This window comes from Schistocerca serialis, chromosome 3, assembly GCF_023864345.2.
Source record: "Schistocerca serialis cubense isolate TAMUIC-IGC-003099 chromosome 3, iqSchSeri2.2, whole genome shotgun sequence".
Lineage (NCBI taxonomy): Eukaryota > Metazoa > Arthropoda > Insecta > Orthoptera > Acrididae > Schistocerca > Schistocerca serialis.
The window spans coordinates 956,631,864-956,651,025 of NC_064640.1; the positions used below are offsets into that span (position 1 = coordinate 956,631,864).

At 39.3% G+C, this 19,162-nt stretch overlaps 1 protein-coding gene across 1 annotated transcript in view; it reads left to right on the plus strand.

Annotated features, from left to right (window-relative positions):
• The window catches only part of LOC126469629 (probable medium-chain specific acyl-CoA dehydrogenase, mitochondrial), a 196,190-nt gene that overhangs the window by 81,662 nt on the left and 95,366 nt on the right, over positions 1–19,162 (plus strand). The window contains exons 5-6 of the mRNA XM_050096755.1: positions 136–216; positions 17,482–17,612. Of these exons, the coding sequence (XP_049952712.1) occupies positions 136–216; positions 17,482–17,612 (212 nt within the window). The remainder of the gene's footprint in view (positions 1–135; positions 217–17,481; positions 17,613–19,162) is intronic.

The window sequence follows — 19,162 nt, forward strand, 5'->3', positions numbered from 1 at the left end:
TGTAGCATGAAACAAAGTGTAATTAATATTAATAGCATAATCCTCACAGTCAAGAGTTATATTTATCTGGAGTAGATGTAACTGCAAAGGTCACTAGTACGAAGAGAAAGACAAACTCCTCTTTTTTTTTTCCAGCAATCTCCAGTTATATTAGCAGGAAATAAAGAGCAGCAAAAAAAATATCTAGGACGCATGGTGGAAGAACCAATTCTTGCAGTAAGTATGGCAAAAGTTTATCATCATCTTAAACTTATTTAAAATTGCTCTTAAGACAACTTCAAAAGATATTTTATGTTGTTTAAGGGATCATGTGTCTGCTTTGGAAGATTAAATTCTCTAGAGTTTCAGATTTATCTAGAATTTTTATTCAAAATGTTAACTGAACAAACAATGTTGCATAAATTATTTGAGGAACAACAAAACAGTTAATGATTGTATTTCAATATGAGGAAAGTGATGCCCACCCCCCTCCAGCCCCCTTCTTGCCCTAAATACCATGGGCCTTGGTGCTATGACAAGTTTCAACGATATACACACCATAGCTGAAACCACTGTAGAGGGATATCTGTGGAGAGGTCAGACAAACAAATGTTATGGAAATGGAAGAGGGAGTACATGAAGATGAGATGAGAGGTCTGACAGTATAAGAAGAGTTTGATAGTGTACTGAAAGACCCAAGTTGCAACAAGGCAGCTGGTGTAGACAGCATTCTCTCAGAGTAATAGACACCTTTGGAAAAAAAAACACAGCTAAACTATTCTGCCTGGCATGCAAATTATTTGAGACAGGAAAAATTTTCTCAGACATCCCAGAAGGATGTAATAACCCTAGCAGCAAAGAGGCAAGTACTGACAGTTGTGAATATTACCTCACCTTCAGTTTAACAAGTCATGATCAAAATATTAACCTAAATTATTTATAGAATGATTTGTAGAAGAATTGTAAAAATTGACCTTGTGGAAGACTAGTTTTGGTTCTGGAAAAAAGTGGGAACATGTAAATCAATATTCATCCAATGACTTATCTTAGAAGATAATCTAAGGAAAGGCAAACCTACAATTATAGCATATGTAGATTAAGAGAGAGCCTTTGGTAGTATTGATCGCAATACTGTCTTTGAAATTCTGAAGCAACAGTAAAATACAGGGAGCAAACTACTATAGACAACTTGTACAAAAATCACACTGCAGGTATGAGTCAAATGACATGTCTGGTTAGCAGTAAATGAGAAGGGAGTGAGACAGAGCTTTAGTGTATCCCTAATTTTCAGTCTGTGTATTGGGCAAGCATCAAAGGAAACTCAGGAGAAACATGGAAAGGTAATTAAAGTCCAGGAAAAGAAGTAAAAACATTGAAATATCTGACAGAATTACAATGTCATCAGCAAACCTCAAAGACTTGGAAGATCAGCCGAGAGGAATGAATTGTTGTTGTTGGTTGTTTTTTGGGGAAGGAGACCAGACAGCGTGGTCATCGGTCTCATCGGATTAGGGAAGGATGGGGAAGGAAGTCAGCCGTGCCCTTTCAGAGGAACCATCCCGGCATTTGCCAGGAGTGATTTAGGGAAATCACGGAAAATCTAAATCAGGATGGCCGGACACGGGATGGAACCTTCATCCTCCCGAATGCGAGTCCAGTGTCTAACCACTGCGCCACCTCACTCGGTGAGAGGAATGAATTATGACTTGAAGATAGGTTACAATATCAAATTCAACAAAAGTGAAAAAAAAGATAAAGGAATATAGTCAGTTTAAATCAGATAATGTTGAGGGTATTAGAATGGGTAATGATAAACTCAAGGCAGCAAAGGAGTTTTGTTATTTGTACAGCAAGATAACTTAGGACATAAAATGAAAACTGGCATTAGGAAGAAGAGTGTTGCTTAGAAAAAAAAAAAAAAAAAAAAAAAAAATTGTTAAGACTGAATATAAATTTTAATCTTAGTGAGACTTTACGCTTCCAATACTTTCAGAAAAGTATAAGAAAGTGTAACATGAATAATGAACAATACAGACAAAATGAAGATAGAAACTTGTGAAATGTGGTGCTACAGAAGTATGCTGAGGATTTGATGGGTAGATTGGATAATTAACGAGGAGGTATTGTGTCAGAAACGTGGAGAAGGCAATTTATGCCAAGGCTTTAACAAAGGAAGGGCTATATAGATAAGACACATCTTAAGGCATCAAGGAGAGGTTAATTTGGTAATGATATCAATAAATCACTATCAAAAACTATTCTGATGGCAGATCAAAGACCATTGCTTTTTAATGTGTGAGAAAACAGGGTTCCAAATCTTATAGAGAAAAGGGTTACCTTGTGCATAAGGTTGACAGATAGTCAGATGCCCATAGATCTCTTAAACTTATGAAGAGATGAAAATTGCTATTGGGACTGTGTTTTATGTTCTTCAGTAAGACAGTGTTCTGGCACCACAGATTTCTCGAGCACTGTTGTGTCTAGACAAGACAGCCTAGACACAATGAGAGGAAGCCGAAAGGCACGCGCTTAAACTCACGCAGGCTGGTGTGAGGTCTGAAACAGGATACATAATGAATGCTATAAAGAAAAGTACGTAGCTTCTGGAATACTTAACTTTAATCCATAATTGTAGAACATCGCTCTTGATGATACATGCTTCACAATATTAATTATCAAAGCTATGGCGCCTTGCTGGGTCGTAGCCAATGACTTAGCTGAAGGCTATGCTAACTATCGTCTAGGCAAATGAGAGCGTATCGATCAGTGTAGCTTCGCTAGCAAAGTCGGCTCTACAACTGGGGCGAGTGCTAGTAAGTCTCTTTAGAGCTGCCGTGTGGTGGCGCTCGGTCTGCTATCACTGACAGTGGCGACACGCGGGTCCGACGTATACTAATGGACCGCGGCCGATTTAAAGGCTACCACCTAGCAAGTGTGGTGTCTGGCGGTGACACCACAAGCACCATTGCCAAAGGCATTTGTTTTGGCCTAACACATCAGTCCTGAATAGTATGAATTGTTTGACTAATGTAAGCTTTTCCACAATGGCAGGGCTTTTGTACACAACAGGCTTCCTCAATCCCAAGTCATCCTTTACTGAGCTGACAAACACTCTAATCTTGACTAGCACACAAGAAACACTCTCCCTCATGGCCATACCATAAACCTATCATTGACATACCTCCAAACACAAATAAAATTTTTGAACAAACTGATAGTGGCTATGGGGAGCTCATCATCCCAAATAGTCACCATTTCATTTATGGAAGTCTTTGAGGACATGGCACTGAGGGTGGCATTTAAAAAATCTGTCATTGAATAAAACAAGCTTTAATGCCAATATATGGTGGCAAAGCTTAGAGATTTTCTATTCCAGTCTCTTCATCAATTAAAAGCAAGGATTCTTGAAGAGGAACCTGGATAAAAAGTGACACTACATCAAGCCTGACAAGCATTTCCAAGGGACCAAGAAAGAGAAACTTCAATCATTGTATAAAAACTGTAGAATTAGAAATATGATGTGCACATTTTCTTCTGATATAAGCACCTAGAAAACATGCTAAATACTTGGCCAAGTTGTAAGTGGGAGCACCCAAATTACTCACATACAGCTGAAGTGGAGTCCCTTGCTTATGTATGTTAGCCAGACCATATAAATATGGCAGAATGGCAGCACCAGGACGAAGTTTCTAAGCACATCAACAGGCAATGGGCTGTTCTTCAGGAGTATGCTGAGCCCTCAAGTAAATGATTCATTTTTACTGAATAACCATCCTGTGAAAGAAGAACCATGGTGCTGCCTTTGTCTGCTGGTAGAATTATTAAATCCTGGTCTTCTCTAATGGACAAAGCTGCTGCCCTTATGAGAGAGATGAATTTAGGCAAGGGGTCTTGCATACACTGCTTCAGACATCACCCCTGCAGAGGAACATCTCATCAGCTCAGTCCTTAGGAGAGCTGGACAATTCTTAGTCAAACACACACATGAAATCAGTGATGGGAACGTTTGATGTATGAGCAAAATTTAGGACTTTATGCTAAAGTGATAGTGTGGCATCATCTCTTCTCAAGCCACAATATCAGAATATGACTGCTGTTGATGAACAGTGACTAATCACTTGAGTAAAGAACTAAAGCCACTGAAACATTGAAGACAGTCTACTGACGGCACTCCTGTGTGCACCGTCTGCTAGTACCCAGGAAGGGCTATGCACCCATTCCCAGGATACACTTAAGAGTAGTGATGATACCTTCAAGTGCAAGTAAAATAAATCCTTGAATATGTGATCTGGTTGTGTGTGAGTAAAATGAATATTCTCCTGTCCTTAGGCAAAACTAGCCTACTTTTTAATTTTATTGACCATTTTTGCATCAATATAATGAACAAATCCTGAAAATGCCACAATGAATGTATTATACCTAAATTTGCAGCTGTACCTCCAAGGTTATATGGTCTACTCAAGGTACACAAACAAGGGGCTCAGTTTTGGCAGATTGTGATTATTTTGGATGCTCTCACCTACAATTTGGCCAAGTATTTAGTGTCTGTTCTAGGCTTTTATGTCAGAAAATGTGAACATTTTATTTCCAATTCTACACTTTTTATCCAATTGTGAAGTCTTTGTGCCTTGATCCCTTGGATATGCTTGTCAGATCTGATGTAGCATCCCTTTTTATTCAGGTTCCTCTTCAAAAATCCTTGCAGTTAATTAGTGAAGAAACTGGGTGAAGGAATCTCTTAAGCTTTGTTGCCATGTGCTGACATCAAAGCTTGTTTTATTTAATGACAAATTTTTTGAACAAACTGACAGTGGCTATAAGGAGTTCATTGTCCCCAATAATCACCAATTTATTTGAGGAAATCTTTGAGGACATGGCACTGAGGATGGTGTTTTTAAAATCTATTTGTTTTTGGAGGTACATCAATGATATGTTTGTCTCTACATGTGGCCATACCATACTCTTAACCATTTCCTAGATCATTTGAATTACCTTCATCCCAGCTTCAAGTTTGTGATGGAGGTTGAAAGGGATGGAAAGGTTCCATTTCTAGATGTCCTGGCTTACAGGAAGGATGACAAGACACTGAGACATAGTGTTTACCAAAAGTTCACACAAATCAAGTGTTACCTGCATGCATTGATCTCTTATCCATCATGCCAATACAAGGAGTCCTGTGGACTTTGGTGAGAAGAGCTTATGGCATTTCAGATGCAGAGAGCTGGACACAAGAACTGGATCTTGGACTGTCACAGGGTGCATTAGAAGATACATGTGAAGCAATGATATTCCCACTTTTTCAGTGAGTATATCTTTTGATACCACATTTTTTAAAAATGTCTTCCTATTTTCAAAGTGTTTTTCATGTGCTAGCCAAGGATAGAGTGCTCCTTGGCTCAGGGAGTGAGGAAACCAGTGTGTACAAAATTTCCTACCATTGTGAGAAAACATACATTGGTCAGACAATTCGTAACATTCAGGACTGATGTGTTGATCACCAGTGCCACAGGCATTTGTTTCAGCCTGAGAAACCTGCGGTAGCAGAACACTGTCTTACCAAAGGACATAAATGTTGTATGAAGAGATGTGAATGGTTGTCCCTGCATGTCACTACTGGGACTGTGTTTTAAAAGAATTTACTGAAATTTTAGTATCTGACATTGATAAAACAGGATTCCAAATCTTTCTTGCAATGTAGCCTTGTCTTTATTTATAACAGACATTAAAAAACAGCAATCTTTGATTAAGCCATCAGAACATTTTTTTGATAGTAATTTATCAGTTTTTCTAGCTTTCACCACTGGGGTGCTAAAAGTTCACTAGTGCTGGAGGGCAGTTATGATGATTTCTTGCACATGCGCTGTTTGCCCTCTGTGGCATATAAAAGAGCCACTGCTCACAGTTTGAATTCAGTTCTGGTGAGTTCATGCACCAGCATACTCACCTGAAGATCACAGCCAGGTGGACCATGGAAATATTTTTCAAGATGACTTTGTGGTTCTGCAAGAAGAATATTATGTTGTTATGCTGGGAAAGCCTATGTAGTTACTTTGAGTCTTTTTTTTTTTTTACCTTAAACAAATAAAGACAAAACAAACAGAAACAAGGATAAGAAATGCATAACTCTTTGGATTAAAGTATCTTGTGATGCTCCATCAAATTCAAAGAAAAATCCGTAGTCAAGAGTGAAACCTCTATTGCAACCAGTATTGTAAAATCGCCCATTCTCTTACTAAACAGCTGAACTCATGCACTACCCTCAAAAAATAAAACATTTCAGTAATAAGGCAAAAACAATTTGGCACATTATTTAAAAAGAAACAAACAAAAAATAGTGACCCAAATGAAACTGAGCCCCAAGAAAATAGCTTTGGCAGAGATTGTGACACTTTCTTATAATTGGCCACCAAATTCAATAATTAATACATCTATAGTTGGTCATTTATTACTGGGTGATATAGCTGCTATTATTGTGAGTATGTAGATTCACTTGTGCACACACTGCACACACTATCAACACTCATTTTTATGAAAAATACACCCTCAAAGGACCTTGAAAATACCACTAGGTCACTAAAAAGTAGCAATTGGACTCGTTATGATAGTGTTTCCAGTAGAATATCAAAATCTTGTGCTGAATTCATAGCATTATCATCAAGCCTTTTTTTTTTTACAATCAGGCAATGGCTTGGGGAACATTTCCTGACAGACTTGAATATTCTATAATAACACATATCTATAAAACTGGAGATACGCAAACCATCTCAAATTAAACTTTAAGGACCTGGGAATTTTTTTGTTACTGGCAGTAAAACTCAGTTTCATCTGAACTGTGCTTCACACAGTCACAATATAATACAAAAATAATTTTCATATTGGCTTTGTCTCCATGTCTAAGGCTTAGAGTACAGTTAGGTACTCTGGTGGGGGGTGGGGGGAAGATATTCATCAACCTCCCGCTTAACATAAAGCAAGAAACTGCAAATCCCTAGAAGTCCAAAAGAAAATTAAAAGTTTGCTTCATTAGTATCTCTTTCTACAGATCATCTCAATATCTTGATTCCAGGATTAGAAAGATTTGTTAACTAGTGGTATACGGCAATTAGCAGCATTCACTGTAAAACTGAAAGACTAAAAGAAAACTAGTAGTAGTTGTGGTCTTCAGTCCAGAGACTGGTTTGGTGCAGCTCCCCATGCTACTCTATCCTGTGCAAGCTGCTTCATCTCCCAGTACCTACTGCAACCTACACCCTTGTGAAGCTATTTAGTGTATCATCTCTTGGTCTCCCTCTACAATTTTTACCCACCACGCTGCCCTCCAATACTAAATTGGTGATCCCTCGATGCCTCAGAATATGTCCTACCAACCAATCCCTTCTTCTAGTCAAGTTGTGCCACAAACTCCTCTTCTCCCCAATTCTATTCAATTCCTCCTCATTAGTTATGTGATCTACCCATCCGATCTTCAGCATCCTTCTGTAGCACCACACTTCAAAAGCTTCTATTCTCTTTTCGTTAAACTATTTATCGTCCATGTTTCACTTCCATACACGGCTACAGTCCATACAAATACTTTCAGAAAAGACTTCCTGACACTTAAATCTATACTTGATGTTAACAAATTTCTCTTCTTCAGAAATGCTTTCCTTGCCATTGCCATTCTACATTTTATATCCTCTCTACTCCGACCATCCTCAGTTATTTTACTCCATAAATAGCAAAACTCATTTACTACTTTAAGCATCTCATTTCCTAATCTAATTCCCTCAGCATCACACGACTTAATTCGACTACATTCCATTATCCTCGTTTTGCTTTTTTTTGATGTTCATCTTACATTATCCTTTCAAGACACTGTCCATTCCATTCAATTGCTCTTCCAGGTCCTTTGCTGTCTCTGATAGAATTACAGTGTCATTGGTGAACCTCAAAGTTTTGATTTCTACTCCATGCATTTTAATACCTACTCCAAATTTTTCTTTTGTTTCCTTTACTGCTTGCTCAATATACAGATTGAACAACATCGGGGATAGGCTACAACCCTGTCTCACTTCTTTCCCAACCACTGCTTCCCTTTCATGTTCCTTGGCTCTTGTAACTCCAATCTGGTTTCTGTACAAATTGTAAATAGCCTTTTGCTCCCTGTATTTTACCCCTGTCACTTTCAGAATTTGAAAGACAGTATTCCAGTTTACATTGTCAAAAGCTTTCTCTAAGTCTGCAAATCCTAGAAATATAGGTTTGCCTTTTCTTAATCTAGCTTCCAAGATAAGTCATAGGGTCAGTATTGCCTCACATGTTCCAACATTTCTACGGAATCCAAACTGATCTTCCCCAAGATTGGCTTCTAAGTGTTTTTCCATTCGTCTGTAAAAAATTCATGTTAGTATTTTTGCAGCTGTGGCTTATTAAACTGATAGGTGTGAAAATTGATGAATTATCATCATCTGCTTTCTTTGGGATTGGAATTATCATATACTTCTTGAAGTTGGAGGGTATTTCGCCTGTCTCATACATCTTGCTCACCAGATGGTAGAGTTTTGTCAGGACTGGCTCTCCCAAGGCTGTAAGTAGTTCTAATGGAATGTTGTCTACTTCCGGGGCCTCATTTCGACTTACTGCGTGAAGAGTTTGACAGAGCACTGAAAGACCTATCATATCTCCCATTTCATCTTCATCTACCTCCTCTTCCATTCCCATAATATTGTCCTCAAGAACATCACCCCTGTATACACCCTCTATATACTCCTTCCACCTTTCTGCTTTCCCTTCTTTGCTTAGAACTGGGTTTCCATCTGAACACTTGATTTTCAGACAAGTGGTTCTCTTTTCTCCAAAAGCCTCTTTAATTTGCCTGTAGGCAGTATCTATCTTACCCCTGGAGGTATATGCCTCTACATCCTTACATTTGTCCTCTAGCCATCCCTGCTTAGCCATTTTGCACTTCCTGTCGATCTCATTTTTGAGATGTTTGTATTCCTTTTTTCTTGCTTTGTTAACTGAATTTTTGTATTTTCTCCTTTCATAAACTAAATTCAGTATCTCTTCTGTTACCCAGGGATTTCTGTTAGCCATCATTTTTTTACCTACTTGATCCTCTGCTGCCTTCACTATTTCATCTCTCAAAGCTACCCATTCTTCTTCTACTGTATTTCTTTCCCCCATTTGTGACAATTGTTCCCTGATGCTCTCCCTAAAACTCTAAACCAGAAGTTGTACAATCAGTTTATCCAGGTCCCATCTCCTTAAATTCCCATCTTTTTGCAGTTTCTTTAGTTTTAATGTACAGTTCGAACCAATAGATTGTGGTCAGAGTCCACAGCCGCCCCTCAAAATGTCTTACAATTTAAAACCTGGTTCCTAAATCTCTGTCTTGTCATTAAATAATCTATCTGATACCTTTTAGTATCTCCAGGCTCCTTCCATGTATACAACCTTCTTTCATGATTCTTGAACCAAGTGTTAGCTGTGATTAAGTTATGCTGTGTGCAAAATTCTACCAGGCAGCTTCCTCTTTCATTCCTTACTCCCATTCCATATTTGCCTACAACGTTCCCGTCTCTTCCTTTTCCTACTATTGAATTCCAGTCACCATGAGTATTAAATTTTCATCTCCCTTCACTACCTGAATAATTTCTTTTATCTCATCATACATTTCATCAATTTCTTCATCATCTGCAGAGCTTGTTGGCACATAAACTTGTACTACTGTAGTAGGCATGGGCTTTGCGTCTATCTTGGCCACAATAATGCGTTCACTATGCTGTTTGTAGTAGCTTACCCACACTCCTATTTTTTTATTCATTATTAAACCTACTCCTGCATTACCCCTATTTGATTTTGTGTTTATAACCCTGTATTCACCTGACCAAAAGTCTTGTTCCTCCTGCCACTGAACTTCACTAATTCCCACTAATAGTAACTTCAACCTATCCATTTCCCTTTTTAAATTTTTCTAACCGACCTGCCCAATTAAGGGATCTGTCATTCCATTCTCCGATCCATAGAACGCCAGTTTTCTTTCTGTTGATAATGATGTTCTCCTGAGTAGTCCCCGCCCAGAGATCCAAATGGGGGACTATTTTACCTCCAGAATATTTTACCCAAGAGGACACCATCATCATTTAATCATACAGTAAAGCTGCATGCCCTCGGGAAAAATTACGGCTGTAGTTTCCCCTTGCTTTCAGCCGTTCGCAATACCAGCACAGCAAGGCCATTTTTGTTAGTCTGGATGATTGACTTATCTGGCCTTTTAACACTGTTGCCCCTGCAAGTACTGAAAAGCCTGCTGCCCCTCTTCAGGAACCACACATTTGTCTGGCCTCTCAACAGATACCCCTCCGATGTGGTTGCACCTATGGTATGGCTATCTGTATCATTGAGGCACGCAAGCCTCCCCACTAATGGCAAGGTCCATTGTTCATGGGGGGTGGGGGTGGGGTGGGGGGGGGACAACTAGTATATGCTGTAAATAGGATATGATGTAAATAGGATATGATATTTCAAATGCAAGTAATATTTTCTTCAAAAATACTATTGTATTAAAGCAGACACACTGCCTGGAAAAGTAGTAGTTCACTTGGAAAGATGGCATTGATTTTGATCCGATGATGGCATATGCCAACTGGGGGATAGTAGATGTACCGATAATAGTTTCAACATCATCTGCCAACAGATAGCATATTGGCATAGCTACCAGAGTGCCACCTGTGTCTGCCCTTTAATAACGAATGCTCACAGCCAGAAGCCAAATGTATGAAGCAAGCAGGCAACCATGCCAGTGGGACTCATTTGTGCTTCCTATAGCCAACTGAATGATTTTGAAAGGAGTCAAATTGTGGCCTTCCAAGTGATGGAGTGGTCCTTTTGGAGAATTGCCACACAAGTTGGACATACTGTGTCTGTGCAACAATGCTGGTATCAGTAGTCATGTGAACATTCCCACACCCGTAGATGAAGTTCTGGCCATCCACACAGCACAGACACCCAGCAGGATCATCACATTGTGAGACAGTAGTGACACACCTCTCCACTATGCTATGGTAGCTGTGAGCCCAGATGTGGCAACATGAACTGTTGCCAATCTGTTGTTAGCAGTGGAACAATGGGCAAGTGCACCTTGAGCCATCTTCCACTCACACTACAGCATCAACATGCATGGCTTGATTGGTGCCATCAGAAGATCACTTGGAAGTTAGAATGATGCACCCTGGTCTTCGGTGATGAAAGGAGATTCTGCCTGCATGCAGAAGATGGTCATTTGTGCATACGACATAGAGCTCATGAACACGGTCTCATAAGGTACATTCATCCAAGACACACTGGCACCACCGCAGGCCTTATGTCTGGGTGCAATGTGCTACAACTCTCATTCAACTTTTGTATTTGTGGAGGGGATGCTAACCAGTGCTCATTATGTTCAGAAATTTGTTAGACCCATTCCTTTGCCATTCTTTCAACAGGAAGGTTGTGTGTTGTTCCACGAGCATAATGCTGGCCCACACGCTGCCCATGAAACTCAACATGCTTTGCAAGATGCAGAGCAACTTCTCTGGCCAGCACAATCTCCGGACACGTTCATAATGGAGCATGTGTGTGATATGATGGGCCAAAAAGTGACTTGTGTGACTCATCAACCAACAACTCTTACAGAACTACATGAATAGGTGAAGCAGACGTGACATATTATATCCCAGGATAGTATTTGCCCTACATATTATTGACCAAAAGCCAGAGTTATTGACTGCATTGCTGCCTGTGGAGTCGACCCATACTGAAACACCCATATTAGTACATGGCGTGGATACCTGGTACCTCAGAATCATTTGTGCTATTGCTCTGTGAATGTAATACTTTCATGTACTCCATATGCACTGTCATAACAAATCTTGAGAGCATTGGAAACCTCTAAAAGGGTGTCCTAATTTTCTTTCCCCTCTGGCAGTGTAGTAAGTCATCAACAACAGGCAAACAGCAGCTACTGGGGGGCAGCTGCTCTCTCTTTAAGTAGCTTAAATTTGGCTGGGATAAGCATGAATAGCACTAAGTAACATTCTTGTTAATGCAGTATACAGATTCAGGTTCTACAATTCCCTTGTCTTGTGATTATGAATATGTTGACTAATTAACCACGTTCTGTGGATCCCATGAATAAGGGGAACACTTAGGGATATTTAATTAATTTTCCTCATCCACTGTTTTGGTTTTATTTACTGGTGCATAAATTACTTAAATTTTTGGTGTGAGACAGATACGTAAGTGTCAGGTAGGCAATATAATAAAAAACATTTACTTTATGATGCTTTTCAAAACACACTGAGGTGGTACCAATTGACAGATCAGCTATTTCCATGTTGTCAGTTTTTGTATCTTGGACTGTTTATCACCATGGTTTTGTTGTTATTGAATCAGTATGATTGTGTACCCATCAAAACTTCTTATTTCTACATGCATATGTTCAGCTCATTCTGCAATTCACAGTGTCAGGAGTGTGCCACGAATACCACATTTCAGGCATCTCTCACCACGGACAATGCAGTGGCTGAAGGCCTTCACTTAATGACTGAGAGCAGCAGTGTTTGTGTGGAATTTTCAGTGCTTACAGATGAGCAACACTGCTTGAAATAACCACAGAAATCGAAGTGGGATGTTCGATGAACATATCTGTTAGGACAGTGTGGCACAATGTGGCATTGATGGGCTATGGCAGCAGATGACCTATGAGAGTGAGTGCCTTTGCTAAAAACACATCACCTGCGGCACCTCTCCTTGGCTCACAGGCATATTGCTTGCACCTTAGATGAGTGGAAAACCATGGGCTGGTCAGATGATTCCCAATTTCAATTGGTAATAGCTGATGTAGGGTTCAAATGTAGCACAGACACCATGAAGCCATGGATCCAAGTTGTCAACAAGGCACTGTCCAAGCTGGTGGTGGCTCCATCATGGTGCGGGCTGTCTTTACATGGAACAGACTGGGTCCTCTGGATGTTCGGCTATTTGAAGACCATTTGCAGCCATTCATGAACATCATGATCCCAAACAACAAAGGAATTTTTATGGATCACACTGCGCCATGTCATCAGGCCACAATTATTCACAATTGGTTTGAAGAACATTCTGGATAATTCAAGTGAATGGTTTAGCCACCCGTATCACCCAACATGAGTCCCATTTAACATTTATGGGACATTACAGAGAGGACTTTTCATGCTCAAAATCATGCTTTGGCAAACCTTCACAGTTACAGATGGCTATAGAGGCAGCATGGCTTAGTATTTCTGCAGGGGACGTCCAACAACTTGTTGAGCCCTTGCCACATTGAACTGCTGCTCTATGCCAGGAAAAAAGTCTGACATGGTATTAGGAAGTAACCCATGACTATTGTCAACTCAGTGTACATTTTTCTAGGTTTAGAGCAAGCTGCCACTCGACATACTGAATAGAAATTCTGTCTAAGTCATCCTACATCTTTCTGCAGTTTATTCAATCATATGGCTAGGGCCCCCCATTGGGCAGGCCATTCGCCGGGTGCCAGTCTTTCAATTTGACACCATTTCAGTGACCTGCAGTCAATGAGGATGATAGGATGATGGTGATGTGTCGTCGTCGTCGTCAACACCCAGTCCCTGGGTGGAGAAAGTTCCCCCACCCAGCTGGGAATCGAACCCGGGCCCAGAGGATTGACAATCCATCAAGCTGACCATTCAGCTACTGGGGCCAGACAATCTTTCTTCAGTGACTTAATAAATTTTCCTAGACACTAACGCATTGTCAGCAAACAGTTGCCGACTGCTGCTCACCCTATCTGCCAAATCATATATGTATGTGAAGAACAAGAGAGATCCTATGACAATTCCCTATGGCCCTAATAATGATACCCTTGTTTCTGATGAACTCCTTATCAAGGACAGCATACTAGGTTCTATTACTTAAAATGTCTTCAAGCTGTTCATGTATCTGGGAACCTATTCTGTATACTCACACCTTTAACTTTCTTCAAAGAAGCATCATATCAAACACTTTCCAGGAATCTAGGAATAAGGAATCTGCCAATTGCTCTTCATCCTTGGTTTGCAGGGTATCATGTGAGAAAAGGGCAAACTGATCATGATGCTGCTGCCACCACCACCACCACCACCACCACCACCACCACCACCACCACCACCACCACCACCACAGAATGCTTGTGCTTCTGTGGAAATATGAACTATCTGATCAAAAATATCTAGTGATTAATTAGATAGGGTGTCTGGATGTCATGAGAGGTGGATCTGCCAGTATAAAAGGAGGCGGTGAGTATTGTATTGTCAGCAGAGAAGCAGTAATGGCTGAATGGGTCAGTCAGGGGAATTCAATGGCTTTGAACATGGACTAGATATTGGATGCCACCTGATTAACAGATCCATCATGGACATTTTAACCATTCTATAGTTGCTCAAGTCATCTACTGGTGGTATTATTGTTAAGTGGAAATGCGAAGGAACAACCACAGCTAAACCAAAAGCAGGCAGTTCTCATGTGCTTATGGACAGGGACCATTGAGAACTGTGGAGGATGGTTGTAAATAATCACATCAAATCAGCAGAAGGAATCAATCATGAATTCCACAGTGCAACCAGCAGTCGATCTATCACAATGATTGTGCATAGGGAGTTAAAAAGAAAAGAGTTCAGTAGTTGAACAGCTCATTATATGCCACACATTTCTGTAGTCAGTGCTAAGTGACACTTCATGTGGTGTAAACAGTGATGTGACTGATTTGGAGTGCTGAATCACTCACTATGCACTCATTTCCAGTCACTCTGTACCCTGTGGTAATCTGATAAAAGGGTTTGGTTTTGAAAAATTCCTAGAGAATGTTACCTGCCATCATGAGTAGTGCAAACAATTAAGTATGGAGAAGGTGGTGTTACAATATGGGGATGTTGCTCATTGTGAGGGTATGATCCCCTTAGTGTGCTTACAAAAATGCTAAATGCAGAAGAATATGAACAATTTCAAAGCATTGTGTACTGCATACAGTAGAAAAGCAGAGTGCATTGTCATGCTGACAGGAGCAGTTCAGAGATAATGACTGTCATAAAGTAGTATCTGTAAAGCAGTGGTTTGTGGACAACTGAAATGAACTGGTCTGTGCAGCATCCTGATCTGCATCCAATGGAATATCTTTTGGATGAGTAAGATCATTGACTTCACTCCAGACACCAGTGCCCAGCATCACTACAGCTCTTTAAGAAGAATGGCCTGCCATTCCTCCACAGACACGCACATCATTTAAAGTGTCCACAGCAGCATTCAGGTTGTCAAAAAGGTGAAGGGTGAACATACCCCAATATAATGTCCACTAATTGACATCTGGATACTTTTGATCAGGTAGTGTAGATTTACTACCAAACACGAAAATATTTTGGAAGACTGTTAATCCATTATTCTAAGCATAAGAATTGATAAACAGCTGACCTAAGACATAGACTTTTTTAATTTACAATTAAAAAACAGGTACACAATACTAAGAGGAGCCTTAAAAAATTTACCAAGTGACTTGTTGCAATATTTACAAAAATTGTCTAGCCTCCAACTTCTCCTCCACCTTTCCACACTGAATTGACCTCTTGTATCAGGATATGCACTGATGAATACAATAGCACACCACAAGTAATCACTAACCTAAGCTTTTAATATGCTAAAACATCACACTTCAGATCCTTAATCATGCCACTGATATTAAATCCTTCAAAATATCCAAAGATAATTTTTCCACTCCTGTTAATACATCTTCAAAATAAGATCTAAAATGTTAGTATAGATCCTCCACAGAACTTCAAGACTCCAAATGAGACATAAGTAAAGGAAGTGCACTTCTTGTTTCACTTTGCTTGAGTGGCCCTACAATAGGAGTTGTTTATCTTTGAGACTGTTTTGAGGTCTTCAAGTTTGTGGTGCAGATTAGCAGATTATCAAATTTCATGGCTAGACTATTAAGAAGTAGTCAGACCAGAGTTGATATATGTTAAATAGTATTAAAATGTTGCCTTGTGTCATTTGTTGCAGGAACTTGTCAACTGGATCTTTGTTGCACTAATAATCTGTGTAGATTTACTTATCTGTTGTCCTGCTCTAGTGAAGCCTTTATGCAGAGATTTAAGATCTTTATACAGATTGTCACAAGGCTATACAGTTAAAAATCATCTGCAAACACACTAAGGTGCATTTCAGTACTCATATCATTTATATAATAGACAGTAGTGGCCTTTGGTCCCTGCTTTGTAACATCCTTAAGAATATTTGATTTTCTGACATTTCCTTCTCTACCCACAATTTTAGGATGCTGAGTAGAGTAGAGTAGAGTAGAGTACAGTAGAGTAGAGTAAAGGTTCTCTTGGTGTGGCACTCCTCTTCCTCCCCATTCCCCATACCCAAAATGTAATATTTTTGCTCTCTACTTTGCAAGCACATTTCACAACTTATTCCATTAAGGAATTTCCCGTTATCAGAACCTTTTTAACAGCACTATATTGTCTTTGAGCTTCATACTATTGGTCACTGTTACATTTAGGTACCTTTCTGTTCCTGCTCCCAGATTTTCACTTCTCTAAACTTTGTACAATTCTGTCCTGTGCCATACTTTCTCTCTGAACCCTGCCGTTCTCCATCAGGAGTACCTGTAGTTTTGCTTCCTGTATTGAGTAGTGAGTGTTTTACCACGTCTCCTTAACTGACAAAATATTTTGTAATCCTTCACCTTTGAAGGGTAAAACATTTATTTTCTTTCAAATTTTTCTAAATATTACCAGTGTTGATATTAATAAATAGATTATTGCCTTTCAGAACTGATATAGAATTTCTGTGATATTTAATTTTCATTAGGTTTTATTACATTTAATCAATGTTCTTCATGATTTGGAATTTTCATATTTCTATCTTTAAGCTATGCTGTCCATTTAATTATATAAAATGTAAAATACATGTATAGAACTCTTTACATGTATCTGGGTTTATTTCTAGTAAGAGTCTAACTGTTCAGGGCAGCCTTTGTGATCATAATTTTGACAGATGAACTTAAAAAGAAAATGAAGATATTTACAAGTGCTTTAACTACCTACATTAATACCTTTAGCTTATTTAAGCATAAGTTAAAACTAAATTAAAACAGGACAAATATGCATACTTTTTCTTTGTGTCGTAATTTGTATTCATAGAAACTTTCCATGTAGTGCATACCTGCTTTTCAGAAGCTAGGCAAGTATTTTTTTCTATTGATTTATACTAATTTTCTGTAAATAAACTGTAAGAACAATTGTTTATGCTGGTAACTTTTGCCTCTAGTTCTTAAAGTAGTGTTTCAAATTATTGTTTATGCCTGAGTGTCCTACTTGGAATGTCATCCACATAATTAGTTTTAAGACTCCTGTTCTTGCTCCTCAGGAAATTATTTCCTTGATGTTTTCAAAACTTGGTTAAGTCATTGTTGTTAAGTGTAAGTGATTGTTCCTACAGGCGTATTGTGTAACTGAACCTGGTGCAGGCTCGGATGTTAATGGCATAAAAACTCGTGCTGAGAAGAAGGGTGATGAATACATAATAAATGGCCAGAAAATGTGGATTACAAATGGTGGTGTGGCTAGTTGGTAAGTATTTTCTTTTATAGTTATTTGTACTTGTGTTACTGAGACATAAGCAACAACATTATTGTAACAAAAGTAGATTAAAAAGTAATTCATTTTTGGCTGAATAATGTAGTTCACTAGTAAAAACAGCTTCAAATCATAAGAACAGCTTTCCATTATTAGCAACTAAAAGATTATGAAGTGATTACTGTTATTATTTGTGCAACTGAACCAGTCAAAGTTGTGTGCATGAATTGAATGTATGGTCCATAAGGACATACCCTCATAAATAATACGTCATAGAGGTGACCTTTAACATACTTATCGGTGTCATAGTTGAAATCATAGAAAAGATTATAATACACATACTTATTTGATTGTGAGTTATCTAACTATTTTCACATACCATGGATCACATGTGACAACTCACTGCTGTGTGGTATGCATCTGTAGATTTACAAATGAAATACATATTACCTATGAAAATGTGACTAGGTGCTGGCCATTTATATAATGGTATTTTTACTTTAATCGTAATGTATAACATCCCTCCATGGGCTCACAGCTGTTTTGTGAGTACATGCATGGTGAACATGGGGCCCCAAGCCATTGCAGTAGTTATTTCTTCCTTTCCTGTGCTGCAGTTTTACTCTCCTCACTCAGACTCTGAACCAGTGTTCGTTGATGATGTTCCACTCCAAATGGTGGCATACAATGATGCTGAAGCATGACCTCTTATCTTCACTCCTTCACATCTAACCAGGACACCCTCAATGTGATTATCTGTTGTTGCTGCAATGGAGGTTACTGTCACCTGCCCGAACTACAATTAATTCTCTCTTTTTCTGTAATCTGTGTTGATCTCCCAGAAACAGATTTTGCTGATGATCATTCTCCAACTCATAAAGGCTATTGTGCATTCTGTCAGAACTTACTGGCCCCAGAAGAGCTTCTGCATGTGTGTGTACATTGGTACACACAGTTATCATCAGTGAGTTTATTCCCCAATGGAAGCAATAGCAGTACGAGTACCAATGACTCCAGTAATCATCACTTGTAACACTTATTTGCCTTTAGGCAGGGCACCCCCTTACCTTTACATCAACAGCTTAATCGAACAACTCCTCCCCCCCCCCCCCCCCTGCCAGCCCCCTCCCCCTTACCCTAAGCCCTTTTACCCTATATGGAGATTTCAACATGCACTGCCCTCTGTGGAGGAGTTCCCTTTCATGTGGTAGAGACCTTCTCATTAACCACCTTCTTTCTGGGCTTGATCTGTCACCTCAGTTACAGTATTCCTATCCACTGCTGTGCCACCTATGTCACCTTTTCAGCTATTGACCTTAGAATATCTTCCCTGATCTCATAGATTTGCTACAAAGGTCACTACATGACAATCTTTGTGACATTGACCACTTTCAAGTGATCCTGTCACTTCCTTGTCATCACCCAACAGACCAGTTAGTGCACCTCTACTGTCACCTTCACCCCCTCTCTGACAGATTGCATCAACAAGGGTGTGAGAGAGATTAACATCAGTTCTAGAGACACAGATGCTCTCATTATTACTT